Below are 21275 nucleotides of genomic sequence, written 5' to 3'. Positions count from 1 at the left end.
TTCTGGACCATTGAGCCGGAATCCAACTCCTACTTTATCCAAAATTGTAATTGGTAGTGACGTTAGAAAGGCCTAAAGTAGATACTATTATCTTTGACTGTGATATTTATTATGTTAGTTTCATTTCTATATATGAATGTGGGACGAAGTAAAAGTGTACCAGGTTCCATTATAATTATAAACAACTTGGGTGAGACTATAATTTATGGATAACCTTTGAGCGACGCTTAAGTGACCTTGAGAACGTCCACCTAACAATCAGAACCAAATGAGGGTTATAAACTAGCGTGACGAATTACAGTGATGATTTACAGTTGAGGGTAAGGGTTAGGAATTACATTTATAGTTTTTATCACGAATCGACATCAGTTATAATGCCAAAACTCTATTTAGACTAATGAAAGAGTGAATTTCGCGCCAAAATCTCAGATCTGTGATCTTAAATCTGATTGGTTCGTCCATAAATTATAGTCTCTCCAATTACTTGTTGACACATTAATACAAACATTACACTTGACAAACTGGTAAAATTCTCTAAACTGACTGAAGTAGTAGACAGTCAAGTGATTTTGTAGTTTTTAAGGCAATTAATTAAATATGAAATATGTTTGTCAATCCTAACTGAGAAGTCCGTTCAATGCATCATCTTCTTCAACAAATAAGCATCAATTAGATTGATAGTCTGTCAAATGAAGTTGAGGAATTCTAGTTCACAAATTCATATTTCCTTTTCAATGTTACATTTGGTTCATTGTAAATGGTCAGGTTGTAAAAAGTATCTTCTCCGTTGAACTATTCGAGCGTTTTCCTCCTTCATCGAAGTTGAATTTTTATGATTTCAAGTCAAATCATTATTACTAACCTTTAGTGAATAGAAGTAAAGTTGATTGAATGGAAATTTAACTTAACTAGAGTTTGATCAATAGTTAATGCTTTACTATTACGAATGTTATCCCCTTGTCGATTATCACGTGACAAGATCTCCAATCAGAATACCAACGTATATGACATTGGCACTATGCCATACTAATGACATATCAACCTGAACTAGCAGCGTTGAGTCAACTCTGAATCCTTATTAATTTTTCATGTCTAGCCTAGCCCGTTTGAATCCAGTAAACAATCTCAGCCTCCACTGTATAAATCATATAGTTCAGATATACGTTGTTTATATACAAGCAAACCAGACAGCATCACATCGTAAAATAAAAAAAGGTAATAATTATACAAGATCAAGCTAAAATTGGCTGTGAGTACAGGAGATTGTAACTAAATAGATTGGGAATAAATTAAGAATAGTAACTCGTATAACAGTAACCAATAGGTCAAATGAAAGCTTATGATATAAGGAATGAGGATATATTTTAATGGATAGTTCGGTCGTAGAGCTTTCATCGTTCTTCTGAACGACATCATCAGCGCAAACTTCAAGTGGAAGTGAAGTGAATGAGCATATATCCATAAACTAGTTACTTGATAATTATCTAATAAGAATGTATTTAATAATAGTTCATAAATAATTCCTAGTAGTTACCCTTGATTTATTCTTTGTTCGGATATAAGATCGACAATACTTATTCATTCATTCAATATTAGTTGATGATAGTGAAAAATGCCTCCACTAAATTAATGAATGTTGGTTGTATTTGTCATAGATTGATCACAGTTAGAGTATTATTATATATCATGAATCATTGGACATTTATTTAGTTCTAGCATGACATTCCGAGCAGTGAGCACCCATGGTACTGCGATTGCAGGGACATGTTGCTGATAAACACACAAACTAACATGTAACCTAGATTCATGTTTTCCGGCCAACTACCTACAATCTCTTAATATCAATAAAATGGTTCCTTTTTTTCTTTTTTTTCTCTTCCCAAATTTATTTCACTGGATTATACTCTTTAAATAACATCTCCAAACCCTAATCTTTCCGATTACTGTTTATACTTTTACTGCCTCTACCACTACGGGATTCGAATCGAGAACTGCATCTCCGTGCTAATGTGGTGTGGCAACTCAAACTGATGTACGTACGTACGAAGTTCTACGTTGTTACTGACTGACTGGTTCATTTGATATCTAATCATGGATTGGTTGATGTTAGAAACTATCACCATTGGATGCCTGCTAAGTGGTCCAGTTGGTCGAGCGCTCGCGCGCGAGACCGAAGGCCCTGGGTTCGAATCCCGCTCGCGGGATCGTGGATACGCACTGCTAGGGAGTCCCACAGTACGACGAAACGGCCGTACAGTGCTTCCAGGTTTTGAATTGTGATGGTCTAACATCAATCGGTTCATGATCTCAATCAAAAACTTGATATCTAATCATTTGGACTAATTGTTACACTCTAATTTGATCTATAAAATCCTCCTATCCATTTCACAAATGTTAATATGCATAATAAACCCTATAATATTACTTGAAAGTTAGTATATGCTCGTTTATTTTTAACTCTCTTTTCACATTTATTTATAGATGTTAATGAATGTGCTTCATATCCATGTTCATTTGGATCAACTTGTATTGATCGTGTTGGAACATATGAATGTATTTGTCCAGAACAACGATATGGTCGACATTGTGAAGAAGTGATCATTGAAACAGAACCAAAACCTCCAGCATGTAATTTTTATGGTCGAATTTATGATCATAATGATAATTGGACTTATAGTTGTCAACAATGTCATTGTAATAAAGGACAAATTATATGTACTGATGTAAGTATATACTCCTAATTTTACTTTTACTTACGTCTGTTTCTCCTCGTGAAAGAGCATAGGCTGCTCACCAGCATTCTCCATCCAACTCTGTCATGGGCAATCCTTTCCAGCTCCTTCCAGTTCTTATTCATCCTTTTCATATCTGCTTATATTTCTCGACGTAATGTGTTATTTGGCCTTCCTCTACTACTAAATAATAATTTTGTATTCACAAGTTGATATTTGCTGAGTAAAATAAACCCATATTTTATTGTGGGAATGCTATATTTGAAGAGATTACGAGTTTACCTAGTCTGAGAACAGGAAAAAGACTCTATGACCAAAGACCAGTAAGCTAGCTATTCTGACGCGTTCCAGCCTCGCTAACTAGAGAGAGGAATCTAAGTTCGAAATGTGGAAATATATTCCACAAGCAGATAGAAGCATAAGTAATAACAACAGACACAAATCTAACGTATATACACAGCATAAAATTGCCCTTGGGAAGCGTTACAAAATAGCACACTAAAAGATACAATGAACCAATAGAGTTCAAGAGTCTCCCAAGTGGGAATTACGACATGAAGGTGAAAATGAGCGTTTTTGGCGCGAAAACAAGAAATTCAAATTCCTAGAAAATTACAAAAATATGGTATTTACCAAGTGAGTTCTGAGGATCTGATATCCTCAACAGCAAATGAATGAAAATCTAGATGAGGATAGTGAATTTATTCCATTTGAATGGAGATTTTCATTTAAACATTCAGAAAAAACAGATGAATCGATAAGAGAAATATTTTGATGGAGTTTCGTTCTCAGAGCTGGATAGTTTGGTCGTGGAGATTTCATCATTATTCTGTACGACATCATCAGCACAAACTTCAGATATACTTCTACCTACTTCTCCACAATCAAACCATCCAGCTCAGAAAACAAAACTCCATCAGAATTATACACCTGAGCTACAAACCTTCTCCACTATCTCATAACAGAAATATGTTTATTCAAATAGCTTGTCATTATGACTAGAGGGAACAATTTTATTTAAGCAACATTAGATCTAACTTTCGTTCTATTTTACATTCATTCATCGGTGCGAAACAATCTTAAACATGATCGTATTCAATGATGCTATCACTGATCAATTTAAAGAGTGATTGATAATCTGAAATATTTAAACTAATTAATCACTGAGTAGTAAAGAATGTGATATTCATCTACTCCATATTATTGATTGGATTCTTTCCACTAAGATAAAATCAGTCCTGTTGGGACACCTCAAGAAAGTCTCCAGCAGTTGGGAAAAGTATGAAAATAATTCATGTAACCAGTTTTTAATACGAGCTTCATAGAATGGTCTAGAAAAACGATGGATTGTGTAATATCTCAACTGAATAACTACTGACTTTTGATACTAAATTTAGTTTGTTCCATTAAAGCCTTCAGAATATCAACAGCATTCATAAACATACAAATTTCGTTTCTTATTGTAAAAAGTAGTGAAGTTTCTTTCTCTACCTCTCCCCTCAGAGTTTTTGTTCCTTTCAGAGTTCAGGTATAGAAATTTTTCTTTAGGACTAGAATTAAGCTAAACGTTCAGTTCCATTCAATTAGGGAACTGAACTTGTCAAGTTCTCTTTAGTTTGCAGATACACCATATTGATAACTTAGAAAGAGGCTTTATGGATATTATAGTAATTTAATTGTTGAATTCATGAGTTCATTGAAGCTAGATCATCATGGAAAACATGGAAGCACTGAACAACCGTTTCGTCCCATTGTGGAACTCCTCAGCAATGCGCAGCCATGATCTCGCCTCACGAAATTCGAACCAAGAACATATCAGTCTCACGTGCGAACGCTTAACCTCTAGACTACTGAGTCAGTCGGCATCGAATACAGTTAATGCCTAACTTCAACTAATCCACGAAATTAAGAGACACATCTACCATTGTTTTCAGTGAATTACTATCTCACAACTAACCCAGTTTAACTCCACTGATCACTACTTTTCACTGGAACTCCAAGAAATACCTCTTGGAAACTGTCCACTAATGAGCATATAATGATTATAATCACACAGAGTAGTTATTTATTTATTTATTTGAACACATAGAATTTGGTAGAAGGAGGCATCAGATACATATGCGCCACACAAATCTCATTAGATTTGTGTGAGGGCTGTGATACTGCTCGGGTGTCCAGACCGAAGCAGGTGGTTTTCTTAGGGAGCCACTCCCCGAGCCTTTGACCTAAAGGTCTGACCCACAAGGCAGTGGAGCATCGTAAGGAGATACATTCCCATGGTAGCCGGTGACCAACGATTGGTTCATACGCCATTTGTTCCCGCAGGATACTGGAGCCCATGTGCACTATTGGTTTTGGATCCGGTTAAAGTGCCGAACATTCGCTTTTCGTCCTCTCATTTCCATAAACAACACCCTCGCCACGAGAAGGCAATGAGTAGGACTTCCCTGGCAGAGGCTATATACGCATGACCGTGTGAGAGTATTTCAAGAGGAAGGGCGGGCTCACCCCACTCTCGGTCATACGAGCGCATTTGAGGGCAAGATATTAATAACTTCCAACTAGTATAGATTCTAGAATTAAGTAAAACTTTATTTAAATTGTTTCATATCACTTCATTTCTACACTTTAGGATTTTTGCGGATATTGGTCATGTTTACAAATTATTGGAAAGAATGATCGTTTCGCTTGTAAAAATGGTGAAATATGTCATATTATCTCATCAAATGGTTTAAATAATAATGATTGTTTTGTACCACCATGTTATTTACGTACAATTTGTTTAAATGCTAGTCAATCAATACAGGGACAATTAAAACAATTATTACCTAATTATTATTTTAAACAATCATTACCTGGTTGTCGACCAAATAGTTTTATATTAAATAATCATTGTGCTAGATTATTATTACATTTTTCTAAATTACGTATGTCTTATTCAACAACTATTGATGATATATGTAATGCTGTAAAAAATTTACCATCATTAAAAAAATATCATCACTATGGTAGTAGTAGTAGTAGTGGTGGTGATGGTGGTGGTGATGATGGGGGTCGTGGGAAATTGGATATCGGTATAAGTTGTGATATAAAAGCTGGTTATTCTATAGAACAACAAAATATAATAGAAGTAAGTTTAATTTTATTGGTATTTGATGTGAAATAAGTATTATTGAAGAAGATTATTTATCTTTATAGATATGCACCATATAAGGCACTTATTTTGTGTGTAGGTTGTGATACTGCGCGGGTTCTCAAACTGAAATAGGTGATTCTCTTTGGAGGCCACACTTGCAGCCCTCGACCTAAACGTTTGAACCATAAGGCAGTAGAGCAACGTCAGCAAATACAGTTCCATGGTATCTGTTGACCGACGATTGGTTCATACGTCATTTGTTTCTTCAATATATTGGAGCCTATATGCACCATTAGTTTGCAATCAGGTTTTTTCAACACACCTAGGTAGATCCTCCATATCCACCAATACCAACGCGGTTAAAGCTTTTTGTTCTCTCGATTTCGTAAACAATAGTAAGACCGCGAGTAGGCAGTGAGTAGGACCTCCCTAAAAGTGGTTGTATGCACGTGGTCATATGAAAGCTGACTCTCCTCACTCTCAGCCGTACTAGGGCACTCGGGGGCATCTTTTAATCATATAACTTAAACTTGATTTTTTTTTATTCTTAAAAATGAAAGCATCAATAAAAAACAATGGAGGATTGAATATCTTTGGAAGTCCTCGACATCACGTACATACATAATGACTCTAGACGGAATTAAGCCTAGGAGTGTCAATTCTCTTAGTGTAAGCATCATATATTTAGATCATAGACTTAAATTCAATAATTGATTATTCAGTATTATCCATAATATCTGCCCTGATTGTTCCCACAAGTGGGGACAACCAAATGTATTTAAACACAATCTTACAGAATATGTCGGTAAAATCTGAGAACCAAACAGTAAATTCTTTATTTGAAAAATGTCAATCAATCGTGTCAGACTTCATTGTTCCTTCATTTCCACACCACTCACTCTCTGTTCTCGTTCACTTCTCTTCGATCTTCTTAACTTTCTGGCATAAGGCACTTCACTTTCGATTGGTGATACATACTACTTTTATCTATCGACATCAGTAGAATACACCAGACATTACATCAGTAATTTAGATAACGACAAGTTTTGGTGAAATGTTATTCACTACAAAACCGTAATTTCACTTGGCGTTGATTGCTGACACCAACAGTATTTTGTCTGCTTGGTTTGACAGAATGATTATTATAATTTATTGAGGTTTCTCCTCCTTTAGCTTCTATCTCTGTAGTGTCATGTTTTAGATTTACCAGGTGTTCACACTCTGTAGTAATCATTTGTAATGTCATTCCATTATCTTCAAAGCAGAATAGTAATCGTGTTCACACTTCAGCATCTGTGGGTAATTGTAGTCTAGAAAACAAATGATGGACATTTAAACTGATCATTTGATAATCCATTTAATTTAAAGTGATCAGCTTGTAGAATAATCGTGCTTGCGTATGCTAGATAATCTTCATCAACTTCGTTGGTTAACCGGAGGCATTTGTAACTCCTTTGTGTGATTTGACATCACGTCATTTTTTATATTTGTAGTATTCTTGTGGGTCATGTTTTTGTGTTGGCAGTCTTACCTTTGAACCAGGCCTGTGGATACGGACAGTAATGTAAATAAACTACACTGTCTCAAAGAAATAAATATTGCACGAACCTGCTCTAGTTATTAGCTACCACAGAATTGTATTCCCTGATGCGATTGTGTTGTCTAACGGACAGAAATTTAATGTTAAAGATTCGAGAGATAGCGGTAGGAAAACTATTAGTTTCCGTTTGGATACAGTTCAGTGAACAAAATTATCTGTCCTTGTATACACTATCGACATATTATCCAATACATTTCATGTTTATTCTTTTCCCATTACCTAAAAAAGGTAACACTTAGTTCATTGAATGATCAAGTTCGAATTGGTCCAGATGGTAGAGAATATTCATTTATTCATGAATTAGCTAGAAATTTATCTAAAGAAGCTTATTTAGCTGCATCAACTAATTTAAAATTACGTAATGATAATTTGAAACTATTCAATAGTGGAAGTGACAGGAATTATGAGTTTGCCAATAATAACAGTAACCATGATGAGGATGATGATGATGAAGGCATACCGTTACCACCGATGTCTATGATTTTAGGCACTGATCAGTTAGATGATTATTGGCATAGAGTATTGCTTGGTATAATTGAAATTCAAGTTGATACAATGGTTGTAAATGAAAATGATTTTGGTAAGTGTAAATATTATTAAACAGTAATTCAATTTAATAACTTTCAATCCCCTTGTTCTGCATGATTGTGATGCATATCAGTTGTCTGTTTACTTATTATTGTGATAGTTTGCTATGTACTACTTTATGACTGTGAAATATTCCCTTAGAAGGTGAAGAATACGAAGAGGTTGTAAGGTTTTTGAATATAAGCATCTTAGAATAATTACTCTCAGAATAGTGAAAACACAGGTTTGAGGTTAGGTTTATGGTACGAGGCAAATTGGATCGGAATTTACATTGGATTTGGGGCATATAGTACATAATGTAAGTTTATTGAGTTTTATAAAATAATAGGACAAAACAAAAACGGCAGCCATTCATTACATGAGATTAACGTGACAACAATTCAGATATTTGAATATAACCTTGTTAGAAATACCTACGTAACAAAAGTTTGTTTGGATAACATAAATAAGTATTTCAAATATTTATTATTACACTAACAGGACATATCTGTTCTTAAAAGAATATGATTATCGGTACGAATGAGTCGTACATGAAGAAAAGTTTCAGTCGCGATATTTTTATATCATCATCAGTCAGTCAGTGATCTTGAAAGCTGTTAGAGGTAGGAGGTTAGTTATCACTTCCCGGTTGTCCATGTCGTGTAAGGGTTCTTCTAGAGATACCTGAAAAAGAAATTGGGTTAAAATTGGTCTTAGTGACCTGAGATCGTGACCGCAGTGCTCAATGGATAACTGCTTGAGGTCGTTCACACACATTTTTGTGTTAGCTCCGTACTTGTTGAGACCTTACCACCGGAGACGGATATCCGTGGGATAAGGCGAGGTGTGCATTTTTAGGGTCGACCTTTTCTAACCCAGAGAAAAACACCTCAGTGCCACCATACCTCTGTACAGTCAGCAGTACGACTTCGCCTTCGGAATTTAGGTTTACTGCTTTTACTCTTACCGCTCTTCAACCGACCTGTCTGGCATGGTAGAACCTTGAGAAACGATTGTTCCAGCCAGTATAACTCGACCACCACGTTAAGATAGCAACAACGGCCGGAATTTTTATATTGTATTTCATTAATATGTTCTCAAGATATAGTAGATCAATTCAGTATTCAGCGATAGCTTCACAAACTAATAATATTTAAGATCACAAATGATTACATATTACTCTCTCTCTCTCGTGTTTCATTTCAGGTTCACGTTTATTAGTTCCAATAGTATGTGCTACAATCTTAATTCTTGCATCAATATGTATCTTTATAATATGTTGTTATTCTCAAAGAAAACGTCGTGAACTTCTTATGAAATATACAACAACAATAGCGCCTAATAATGAACAATCATCAAATTTAATAGAAGATATATCAGAAAGTAATAATACAACAAATCATCATCATTTCAAGAATATAACACATTCAATCAATATAACACCGACTAATCAAAACTATACTTCATATTATCCATCACAATTATTATGTGAATCATCATTACAAACAAGACGATTTCTATCACCAGAATTTCATGGAAGACGACTATTAGTTCATAATGATAATCATAATAATAATGGTAGTAAGAAGAATATCAATAGTCATATTCCATCAGGAATTTGTACAATCAATACAAATCGTGTAAATATGAATAAATCCAGTGGAACAGTTGTGATTTAAGTGTTACGTATATATACATGAAGTTATTAAAAAGATTGAAGATGGGCTCAATGAGAGATTGAAGATTTCTTAACCGGGTTTCAAATGAAAATTACATCATAAACTCTTAGTATTCATTTATAATGCATCATTGTACAGATTATTTTAACGAGTGAACCATTTCTTTTTCTGGTGAATTCTCTAATAAATGCTCTTTGTAGTAAAAAAGATAATTAATCAAATATGATGTAGGATATGGCATCAATGTAACTTATTTACGTCTATTACTCCTCGTGGAGAAGCATAGGCCACCTACCAGCACTCTTCATCTAAACCTGTCGTAGGCAATCCTTTCCAGCTCCTTCCAGTTCTTATTCATCCTTTTCATATCTTCTTATATTTCTCGATGTAATGTGTTCTTTGGCCTTCCACTTTTCCGCTTCCCTTAACGACTTCAAGTTAGGGATGGCCTCGTGATGCAGTTTGGTGATTTCCGTAATGTTTGTCCTATCTACTTCTAACATCTTTTCTTCATTTTCTCTTCGGTTGGAAGTTGATTTGTTCTCTCCCACAGACGGATGTTGTTGACGGTATCCGGTCAATGGATGTTGAGTATCTTGCGTAGACAACTATTCATAAATACTTGTACTGTTTTGATGATGGTTGTAGTAGTTCTCCAAGTTTCAGCTCCGAGCAGTAGAACTGCCTTGACATTCTTATTGAAGATTATGACTTTGATATTGGCTGAAAGTTGTTTTGAGTACCATATGTCTTTCAATTGTAGGAACGCGACCCTTGCTTTGCCAATCCTCGCCTTTACGTCTGCATCTGATCCTCCTTGTTCATCGATGATGCTTCTTAGGTAAGTGGAGAATTTCACATCCTCCAGAGTTTCGCCATCAAGTGTGATTGGGTTGATGTTCTCCGTGTTGTATTTGAGGACCTTGGTTTTTTCCTTGTGTATGTTGAGACCTCATAATGCAGAGGCTACTGCTACACTATTTGTCTTCATCTGCATATGATAGCATCAATGTACGTTGACATAATTTGCTACAAACTACAGCGTAAAAAAGATTAAATGAATAAAATATATAAAGCAGAAGTTAAGTGGTGATCTATGATGGTAGAAAAACATAGCACGGATAATATAATTGAATTTTGAACACTTACTACCTACTTACGTCTGTTACTCCTAATGGAGCATAGTCCTCTGGCCAGCAGTCTCCAACCCATTCTGTCCTGAGCCTTTCTTTCTAGTTCTATCCAATTGTTGTTTATTCTTCTCACGTTTTTCTGTTTCCACTTCTCGGCGTAACGTGTTCTTTGGCCTTGAGAAATGCAAGTGAGGTCTTGCCTAGGAGCCCATCTGGGGCTACTACCAGTCCCATGCGCGGGTAAAGGGGAGAGTTGGCGAACCCATCCCGTAGAAAACTAACTTGCTAAAAAGCGCTAACCAGAATTCTGGATACAAGGAATATGTAAGTGTTTAAACTTAGTGTAAAGGAGAATGTATGTATCCGGGTTATTGGTCGATTTTGATACACAAGATATTCAGTCATCGTGAACTCCAACTAGGTAGTGTAAAATTACTTGAATGATCGAGATCACCAGTTAGTGATATCGTAGACTGATATCATATCTTGGTTTGGGTACCCTTTACGATTGCATCATATGGACGTAAATGAACTAAACAAATTATTTGGTACCCACTTCATTTTCAACTGTGTGTTATACGGCATGAATGTATTATCACGGATGTTTAAGTTATAACTATTATATTACCCTCTCATCAGTTTGCGAATGACTGGTTAGACACACTTATACTGTGGTTAATTAATCGATAATATAACTCTATTTTGTCTGATAATTCAGAATTTCTATGAGCAATATAAAAGTTGACAAATTTACAAATCTGATATTTGAAGACAATTAATAGCGTCTAAAAAGAATAATAAAATAGATTAGGCGAATGGATCCAGTTAGTGGAACTTTTGATTTTCATGAATCTCTTATGGGATAACTGGATTGACCATTCCATATATTAAACTACCCAGCGAATACCCATCTTACAAAGCAGTCGATTGAAAGTATATGTACTTGTCGATAGTTAGAAAAACTTACGAAAACACCCATGCAATAATGATAAATTTAAGACATCGGCCAACTTAGCGAAAATAACATTAATGGAAAACTGGTGTCATAAGACAGTAGACTGTGATAGACCTATGAACACGGTGAAATAGACACTTAGCTTTGTTAAACGTTGAAAAACTAATAATATTGTGAATTCCTTTCTATTGCCGATTTCTACTCCTTGATTCATTAACTGGAGACAGTTTGTAACGTGTTATCGTAAACATATAACCTGGTTCTCTATTGTCAGTCGGATATTGTATCTATGTATATCACTCTATCCAGTTTGGCGATCGTATAATCTCGTGTCCAGATCGTATTCTGTTAACGTATCGCTACAAACGACAAATGACTTTCATTTCACTGTCATACTAAAAGCAAATGTTCTAAACTTCTAGCAAACTGGGGTAGCGTTAAAAAAAGCAGTCATATGATTCGGACTGCTGGTGTTTTAATGTGTAGTGCATAATGAACTGAAAAAAAGTAGATAGAAACGAATTTTTGTAGTCAACACAAAACACTTTATTATCAAACCCATTTGGTTACTTAAAACCGACTTTAATCTACAATGTTAGGAAAGGTTAGATATCCTAATGTAGGAACAAGATTCGGATCAGAAACAGCTAATTAAAAGCTTTATTCTTTAAGCTGTTTGATAACGAGCATAATTGCTATGACTACGTACATACCTAAAAGTTACTGACTGAACAACAGGTATAAATGTCTCACAGTTACCTAATTTTATATTTTAAAAAAATTCCAGTCTTTAATATATAGGAACAATGAAATATAATTTTGTATCATTTTAGATAGTCTTTACAAACATATGGATATCCCATGTCTTTAAGAATCCAAGCTGACACAGATCATGCAGTTTGTAAAATCAAATTTATCGAAATAAACAGATAATCCCAAAAATCCATTCATTCTCATATTCATAAGACCAATCTTCTTTAGATGTGAGTAACTGCTCTGTAATAACAAGTGTATATAAAAGATAATGAATCACTAAACAACACTATATTCACAAACTGACTAATTGTCCTCGATGGGACCAAGCATTGGAAATTGAAGCAAAAGAGGAACTTGATCTATACTCTCTGCAAGAGGGCTAGACGAAATTTTACCGAAAATGCCATGTATATCGAAATTGCAGCAGATTTTTATGAATAATGAATATCTATATTGGGACGTCCTTCGAAAAGCACAAGTCTCTGGAGACTCTAACGAACCATAGAGATTCCATCCAATGGAAACCTGTTATAGCTGTCTAGAAAATCGATGTGGCATCCTACGATTAGACAATAGCCAAATTATAATGATGTCGTAGCCGACGCTAATAACCATGAGTACCCGTTTTTCTGTGCCTTTTTTATTCATACCCTATAATCACTTCCCCTGCTTCTTACATCTGATTTTGCCACTGTGGGGTTCCACACGTCCGAGTGCCGTTAATTGTATGTCGTATTTTGCAGCAATCAAGTAGAAGACATAACAATCCAGATTTATTGAGAAAAATCTGAAGCCAAAACAACAATGTGAAACAGTGTCTATAGCACCAAAGAGGAATCTTTCTTTATGGAAACTCAATTTAAAAGAGCTACTACAGTAGCACTCTGAAAGACTTTCGAGATCACTGAGAAAAACTTTCTAATCGCTTAAGCTTTGTATTATATTTACCAGTCGGTCCATGATTTGTAATTGTGTGGAGGATAATCTCCCGCTTTTGGTTTGATAAATCTGCCCTTTCGAAAAGCATCTCTGGACATTAATCTACATACATGTCTAAAGGATTGAGAAAGTCTGTCAAAAGCTTTTATCTTGAAGCACCTATTCAATACTAGTCATTCTGCTTCACCAGAATCCTTTATTCTTCCATAGCCGTAAACTTCCTTTCACAATCTTCCGTAATCTATGATTTTACTATGAAAAATTATTATTTCTACTTTTTTTCAATTAATATTTACAACTATCAATTGGTCATCATTAGAACATTCAATTCTGTTGTTCTTAATAGCTTTCAAGTGGATCAATTGTCTTTATCTTTGAAGTTTCTTATAAACCGATTAGTAAATAACTTCCCTTCAATATCTGATTTTCGTAAAAAGTACATGATAACATAACACTTCAAGAATGTTTAATTGTTCAACATCATTCTTTTTTTTACTATTTTAGCAAGTGATTTAATTATTTTAACACGTAGACATTGGTACAAGGAGGCACCAAATACATATGCGCCACATAAATCATTTGATTTCTGTGACGACTGGGATACTGTTCGGGTGCCCAAAACGAAGCAGGTGGTTCTTTTCGACGGCCAAACCCGGAGCCTTTGACCTAAAAGTCTGGTCCACAAGGCAGTGGAGCAAAGGAAGGAGATGCAGTCCCATGGTAGTCGGTGGCCAATAATTGGTTCATACACTATTTGTTCCTTCAGGGTACTGGTGCCCATGTGCACGATTGGTTTGGAATCACAATTTCTAACTCCCATAGGTGGATCCTCTATATTCACTAACCTTCTTTCCGTTCTCTCAATTTCGTAAACAACACCTCGGCCTCGAGAAGGCAGTGGTTGTATATACGCGACCATGTGAGAGCATTTCGAGAGGGAGAGCTGACTCTCCCCACTCTCAGTTGTACAGGGGCATTTGGGGGCAAGTGAAATTAACGACGAATATGACTGTAAACCTTCGGTAAATTAAATCGTCAAGAAAACTCTCTACGCTGAATTATCTTCATTCTTTTTCACTGAGATATTGGGTCTCATTAATTATTTCTCCATTCATTTAGTGACAGTTTTTGATATATAACAAAATGATTTTTAGTAGAGAAATCCTTTTCAAGCCCTAACACTCATTATATTTATGTTTTTAATCCGATAAATTGGCTGCGCTACAGTGACATGTTCATAATAAACAGTTATGGATAACTCCAAACAGCCGAAAAGAAATCATTTGATGAACAAATTACAGTCCAATATCCAGAACTGATTTAATAAGGGGATAGAGAAGTTGAATATGTTATGTAAAACATAATTACTCGTTAAACATCAACATCGTTTTGGATAACCTTAGACAACAATTTTACTAATCATGAAAACTGATCCCTGAAAAACAATTTCATTTTAATATTTTGTAATCAACTATACACATTAGATTAGGGTGCTTGGTACCTGTGTGGTTTTGCCACAGGATTGAACTGTACTATTCACATTGTAGCGTTAAAGCCTATATGATGTCTGGTTCTCCTGTGAAACGGGATTGAGCTGTACTGTTCAGGTTATAAAGTTTAAGCCTGGATCGTGTCTGGTTCTTTTGAAAAGAAATGTAAAATTACCCTGACCTACAAGGGTATATTATATGAGAAGAGAAAGGGCTAAATGTCATATGAATTCATGGGATTCTACAAAAGATGTTGTTATCAACTTTGAAAACGCTGTACGATACAAACAATCTTGAGGAAGCCAAACAAAAACTTACAGTAACAAATATTAAATTTTATGCAAAACTAAAAAAATTGTCGATAACTAATTTTATAACTTTAATCAACTAACAACAAAATAATCTAAACCGCCACCTTTTTAGTTGAATAGGAACCCCCCTTCCCATCATCATCATCATCTTTTACTCCTCTTATAAATCATTGAAAATATTTTGCGATAAAACACTACGAATCAAGAAAAAAATTTATACAACGAGTCAAACAATTAGGTTATTGTTATTTTCTTCATGAATAAACAAAAAAGAAACATACAAAAAGTGTTTGTGAGTGTGTGTGTGTGTTAGAATGAAATTGAAAACAAATAATCTGAACCAATGAATAAATATGCATATCACCCAGCAACTATGAATAAGGATCTGACATTTTTTCTAAATATTGTACTAAAGTAGTAACACTTGGATAATATTTTTGTTCTGTTATCCAAGGTAGTTTTGTGTATAGTGTATCGCTGTATTGAACATCAAAGGAGAATAGAAGAAAAAAAAGAGTGAAGAAATTAGACATGATGATAATAATTTGTGATAGATAAATAAAAGATGATTAGTAGAGAAATATTAAACCATTTAAAACAAGTATTGTATGTTTGGTATAGAGTTGACTGAAATCTAAAAACCTACCTTTGCAATATTCGAGTAGGTTGAAAGAAAGACAGGGGCGGCTAGATCAAAACATGGCACAAATCCATGAAGTCATTGACAAGTAGGCTGAGTCATGTTGGTAGGTGTAAATTACCTGGTTGAAATCGGTGAGACGATAGCAACCGATGGTTAGAGACCTTCAATGACATGGCTCAAAATCTTTTGCAATGGCGCAGGTGCATCCATTCTTTGTGTTCTCCCAAATTCTAATCTTCTGAATTCTTCATGTCCCTTTCATTTTTCTCTTTCCAAATTTATTTCATTGGATTATACTCCTTGAATAACATCTTCAAACCCTAATGTCTCCGATTACTGCTTATACTCTTACTACCTCTACCATTATGAGATTTGAATCGATAATTATATCTGTGTGGTAATGTGATATGGCAACTCGAATAGAAGTACGTACGTACGAAGCTCTACGTTCTTACTGACTGACTGCAATATTCGAAACCCAAGACAGTGAACAAATTCGGAAGGTAAAAGAAGCTATACTAGTTTTCATAGAGATCAGAAGCATCTATAAAAATGATACTAGATATTCAGTTATAGCTTGAGTATTTAGTCAGTTAATCTAGAAACAATCATAAACTGAGGAGGAGGGAGGACTTAATATTACAAAGCAAGTGATTTCCTTTGACGACACTAAGAGAGCTTTTGACAAAAACGTTCAATCGAAAAAGAAAAACAATGAAGCAACCACAGGAGATTCAATCTTGTGGTATCTGGTAACCAAAAAAAAAACATTCGTACATTTGTTTCTTCAAAATGTCGAAACACATATGAACCATTAGTTTCAAACCAGTTTCTTACAAATCCTGCAGGTGAACTCTCCGTAGTCACCAATCCAGTTCATCTTTGCAGAGTTGTAAGACTTCCATTGAGGATGCTATAAACGAGCGGCTAAATACAAACCATTTGATTTGAAGAGTGAAGACTCTTTCCACTATCAATCGAATCAGTTTTCTAGAACACAGTCTAAAAACACTTATGTAGTAAATTATTTAGGAGCTCCAATACTTCAAAACCAAGAAACCTATTTACGTTTCTTGTTTTTCTGTCACACTCTAAGTGTGAACAACAACGATAAATACCTGGCTAATCAAACATATGCGATATAATTGTCGAAAAACCACTATCGGAGCACTACGTAAGTGAAACAATTGAGATCATTAAGGCATGCAACTTTCAATCACTTGGTCGACAGTTCAAACCCCATGAAAATAGAGTACTTCAAAGACCCGGACTATACAAATTGGTACTTTGTAATTACGCTGAGTTATATTATTGCGAAAAGTACTCAAAACAGTGTACTCACGTGAATGACAAGTGTTCACTTTCTGGTAAATCGAAAGTGGATTCAGATTTCACTCGGTTAAAGTAATACACCTTTCCAGTACTCCTACTAATCTCTTCAGTCCAATTATCTATAAGCATACAAAAACAAATAGAAATGTGAAGTTTCATCAATTACTGAACAACAACTAAACAAAACATGATGATACTATTTAGATCGTGTAAAAAGTCACTTCATATAAAGCATATAACGATTCCGGTTCAAAATAATGCAAAATCCTTTATAAATGCTTTAGAACGAAAAGAATCTTTAGTCAGTCACAACGGTTCAAGTTGTCGTATGACATTAGCGCACAAAAATGAAGTTGTCAGACAAAATCCCACATTAGTAGAGGTATTAACAGTATCATTGCTAATAAGAAAGATGACGCATCAAAGATACGACTCAAAAATAAAATATAAATTAGTCAAATAAAAATACAAAAACCGTTGTAGGGGATATCGAAGCTCAGGTTACTTGAAAATAGACGGTAACTGGAATGTGTTCCAAAGCCAAGTGAACTGTTCCATAAAGTATATATTATTACTACTACTACCAAGGTTTGGCTTAATAATTTCAAATAAATTGAGCATTGGGTAGATTGTTATAAATAAAAAGAATATAATATCCCAATGAGTAGAAAAATTAGATTTCCTGATGTTTTGTGACTTAGTGTAAGCCAATAGTACGACGGAACAAGGTATCTAATATTCTTGTTTTGTTCCTTTGTTATATTTCTGAACTTGGGTTAATTTTAATTTGGTTATTTATTCTATGAAGAATTGGCTTAAACTGAGTCACGAAATCTAATTTTTCTAGTTCATTGGGATATTACAAATATCATTTGTTCCCTGTAGTGTTCTACCGATACTTTCTGTTTCCTGAATTGAGAGTGAATAATAGTCCTGCTCAAACTAGAGAATCATCCGAGTGTAAACATTTGCTATAGGACAAGTGACAGTTTCAATCAAACGGCTTCGGTTGAGACTTTGAATTAAGATGTGATTGAGACGTTTGAACAATTTTTCTCAATCAGGGATCGCAAACAGTTTAAAATATGTTATGCCCAATGTGTGAACCAAAAATATCACGTTTGATATTCTGGTGCAGTTCGGTATCGATTCAGAAAGCTCGTTTGAATGTTAGCAACAAGGAGGCGAGTTCCTTGTGCAATATTTCGCTCTATTTTACTTTATGAGTGAAACGTGGTCTTCAAATGTAGAAAACAATTATTCAATGATAGGTGTCCTAGAAGGATTTCTCGCGTATATATTGTGAACGAACAAGTAAGTGAGCAATATTAAGGTAAGACTCAAGGTTTTAGAGAGATCAGTGGTAAATCAGTTTATGAGATAATGAAAGTCGGACATGTATTACGTATCCTCCACAGCAATCTATCTCGATATGCGATATTTGCCTGTGTAGAAGTAGACTGGAAGAAAATTGAAGGAAGGAAATGTAACCAGATAATCTAGTTGGGATTTAGACGATTATTGTGACCGATAGCAAGAGATGATGATGTTAGGTGAGAGCTCAGAATTAGTTGCAATGATCCAGATCTACTTACTCTTTATTTTACTTTAAATCATTATTTACAAGATCCTTTTATAATTTTTATTTCGTGGATTCATTCGTTGTTCACAAATCATATTCTTTATCTATAGAGCTTTTTAGCTAACACAGATACTACTAACATTACTTTGATATTCATCTCACTGCGGTGTTATATTGTGACAATTTACAGATTGATGAACATATATACAGGGTTTTGAGTTGTATACAACACACTGATCGTATGGGATCATGAGTTGGTACTGTCAATAAGTAGTTAACCTGCACGAACTACCTATCTAGAACAACATTTTTGAGTTTTCAGAGAATTTTTCCCAGCTTAGTATCAAGTTCTTGATATGAATCAGCTTTAAAAACAAAAATGATAACCAAACGCTTAGGAAGTATCTGTAATAACATGACATAGCAAAATAAAAAACAAAATTCAATAAAATAGTCAACTGAAATATAATGGAAACATGGTGAGTGAATGAGTTTGGGGTAGATGAGTGCAGCAATAATAATAATCCAAACCAATTGTTAATATCCTAATTACCTGTCATATGTTGTACTAATAACAAAGAATGTGGTTGAAATGTAAAACCATCGGGTAAACAATGCATTGGTACAAGTGTTGGTGAATCCTTACACGGTAGAAGAGGTAGTCTGTAACAAGGAACAAATAAATAAAAACGATTGGACAGAATATATATATAGTGCCAACAAAACATATACACTTAGAAAGTGTAGCACCATAATCATCTTTTCTGCAGCAATTTGGAAGACTCTCCTGGTCTCCCACATTGTACGAACATTCCATGTACCTAAATAAATGGTTGCTTTGGTTGTCAGAAGAGGCATCGGCCTCGTGACTTCCTAAGGAACTCGGCTTTCATTATGAGGCGTCATAACTCTTCTAAATGAAGACCTTTTGACTCCCAGGGCAGAGTTTAAAAGGTAAGAATAATTTTTTTTCTGGTTAGCGTTTTTTAGCGAGTAAGTTTTCTACGTGATGGAGTCGCTAACACCATGCCCAACCCTCCTTCTTCATCCGGGCTTGTGACCGGCAGTAGCCCCTGGAGGGACTCCAGGCGGCGTTATGATTATCTTAATAAGTCATAAAACTGATCAAAATGAAAGAGAGTGACCATAGAAGACAAATTTATAATCAAAATTACCAATAAGTTTTGAAATCCAGGATATTACTAGGCTGCATACTTGCCATTAAAACAGGGACAAATTCAAGAAATGATTGATTTGTAAGAGGGTGAGGTCATTCGTTAATGGTAGGACTCAGTTAAGAAACTACTGACATAATACATTGATACCTGGGAAAACTATTGAAAAGTCTTTTTTCTATCATACCTAATCTAGTTCACAAAATTGAGAGGACAAAAAGCGAACATTTGGCGCTCTGACCGGACTGGTGGGTATGGAGAGTCCACCTAGGGGAGTTGGAAAACCTTGATTTAAAACCAATGGTGCACATGAGCTCCAGTAACCTGTAGAAACAAATGGCGTATGAACCAATCGTTGGTCACCGACTAACATGGGACTGCATCTCCTTATGTTGTTCAACTGACTTGTGGATTAGACCTTTAGGTCAAAGGCTCCGGGTATGGCCGTCTAAGAGAACCACCTGCTTCGGTTTGAGCACCCGAGCAGTATCACAGCCCTCACACATATCAAATGAGATTAGTGTGGCGCATATGTATTTGGTGCCTCCTTGTACCAATATCTATGTGTAGTTAAGAGTGAAATTTTTATATTTACGATTAATTAGTTTAATGTACTTAAGTCAGTGATAGTAGTATCCACTGTTTCGAATGCAATCACATTCTATATAAAGCTATTTATTCCTTAAAAAAACATTAAGAGGTTCAAGTGGTATGATATATCCTACTTTATTTAACTTCAATCTTTGATAAACTTAAACAAAGTAAAGACAATAAGATTTACAAAATACAATGATTACATTCTATTTCGATGCTTCTTATCAGCATCAAAACACAGTAAAGTTACATTTACTAAGAATATAATAAACTATGAAGAAAGAAAGTTTAAACTGTACAGTCATCTGCGTTTTAGTTACTTTCAGTTTAATATTCATAGAGTAAAGGGAGTTTAGTAATCGGTTATGAAATCAATATACCATACATTAGGTGCGCAAATATAATTAGTCAGTGATTATCAACATTAAATCGGGCATAAATGTACGTTAAGATTCAGTTGTCATAGGAGTTTGATGAAGATTTACAGCTTCTTGAAAAATGTATCATTACTACAGAATACTGTATGTTTAACCTCGGTGTTGCTTACCTGGTTATCGTCCCATAATACCCTAATAATAGTTCGAAGATATCGACGACTAGAATTTTGCATCTCAACCATATTGTGTGCTTGTATAGATAAAGTTTGACATT

At 34.9% G+C, this 21275-nt stretch overlaps 2 protein-coding genes across 3 annotated transcripts in view; one reads left to right on the top strand and one right to left on the bottom strand.

Moving 5' to 3' along the window:
• MS3_00006011 (uncharacterized protein) overlaps positions 1-11349 on the top strand; it is an 81329-nt gene extending 69980 nt beyond the window's left edge. The window contains exons 14-15 of one of the 2 annotated variants that reach the window (XM_051214100.1): positions 2482-2723; positions 5365-6304. In XM_051214100.1, the coding sequence (XP_051067227.1) occupies positions 2482-2723; positions 5365-5898 (776 nt within the window). In that variant the 3' untranslated portion in view covers positions 5899-6304. Of the gene's footprint in view, positions 1-2481; positions 2724-5364; positions 8049-9241 lie in introns of those variants that run through there. The other variant, XM_051214099.1, reaches the window with a different exon arrangement.
• A 4228-nt stretch (positions 11350-15577) lies between these two features.
• Positions 15578-21275, bottom strand: part of FTSJD2_4 (FtsJ methyltransferase domain-containing protein 2) — a 32012-nt gene continuing 26314 nt past the window's right edge. Inside the window, exons 19-21 of the mRNA XM_051214098.1 lie at positions 19409-19518; positions 17284-17392; positions 15578-15775 (exon numbers count right to left, since the gene is read on the bottom strand). Coding sequence (XP_051067225.1) covers positions 15670-15775; positions 17284-17392; positions 19409-19518 — 325 coding nt within the window. The 3' untranslated portion in view covers positions 15578-15669. The remainder of the gene's footprint in view (positions 15776-17283; positions 17393-19408; positions 19519-21275) is intronic.

This window comes from Schistosoma haematobium, chromosome 2, assembly GCF_000699445.3.
Source record: "Schistosoma haematobium chromosome 2, whole genome shotgun sequence".
In the NCBI taxonomy this organism is placed as follows: domain Eukaryota; kingdom Metazoa; phylum Platyhelminthes; class Trematoda; order Strigeidida; family Schistosomatidae; genus Schistosoma; species Schistosoma haematobium.
The sequence above is the reverse complement of the archived record's forward strand: the minus strand, read 5'-3'. Positions and strand labels throughout refer to the sequence as shown.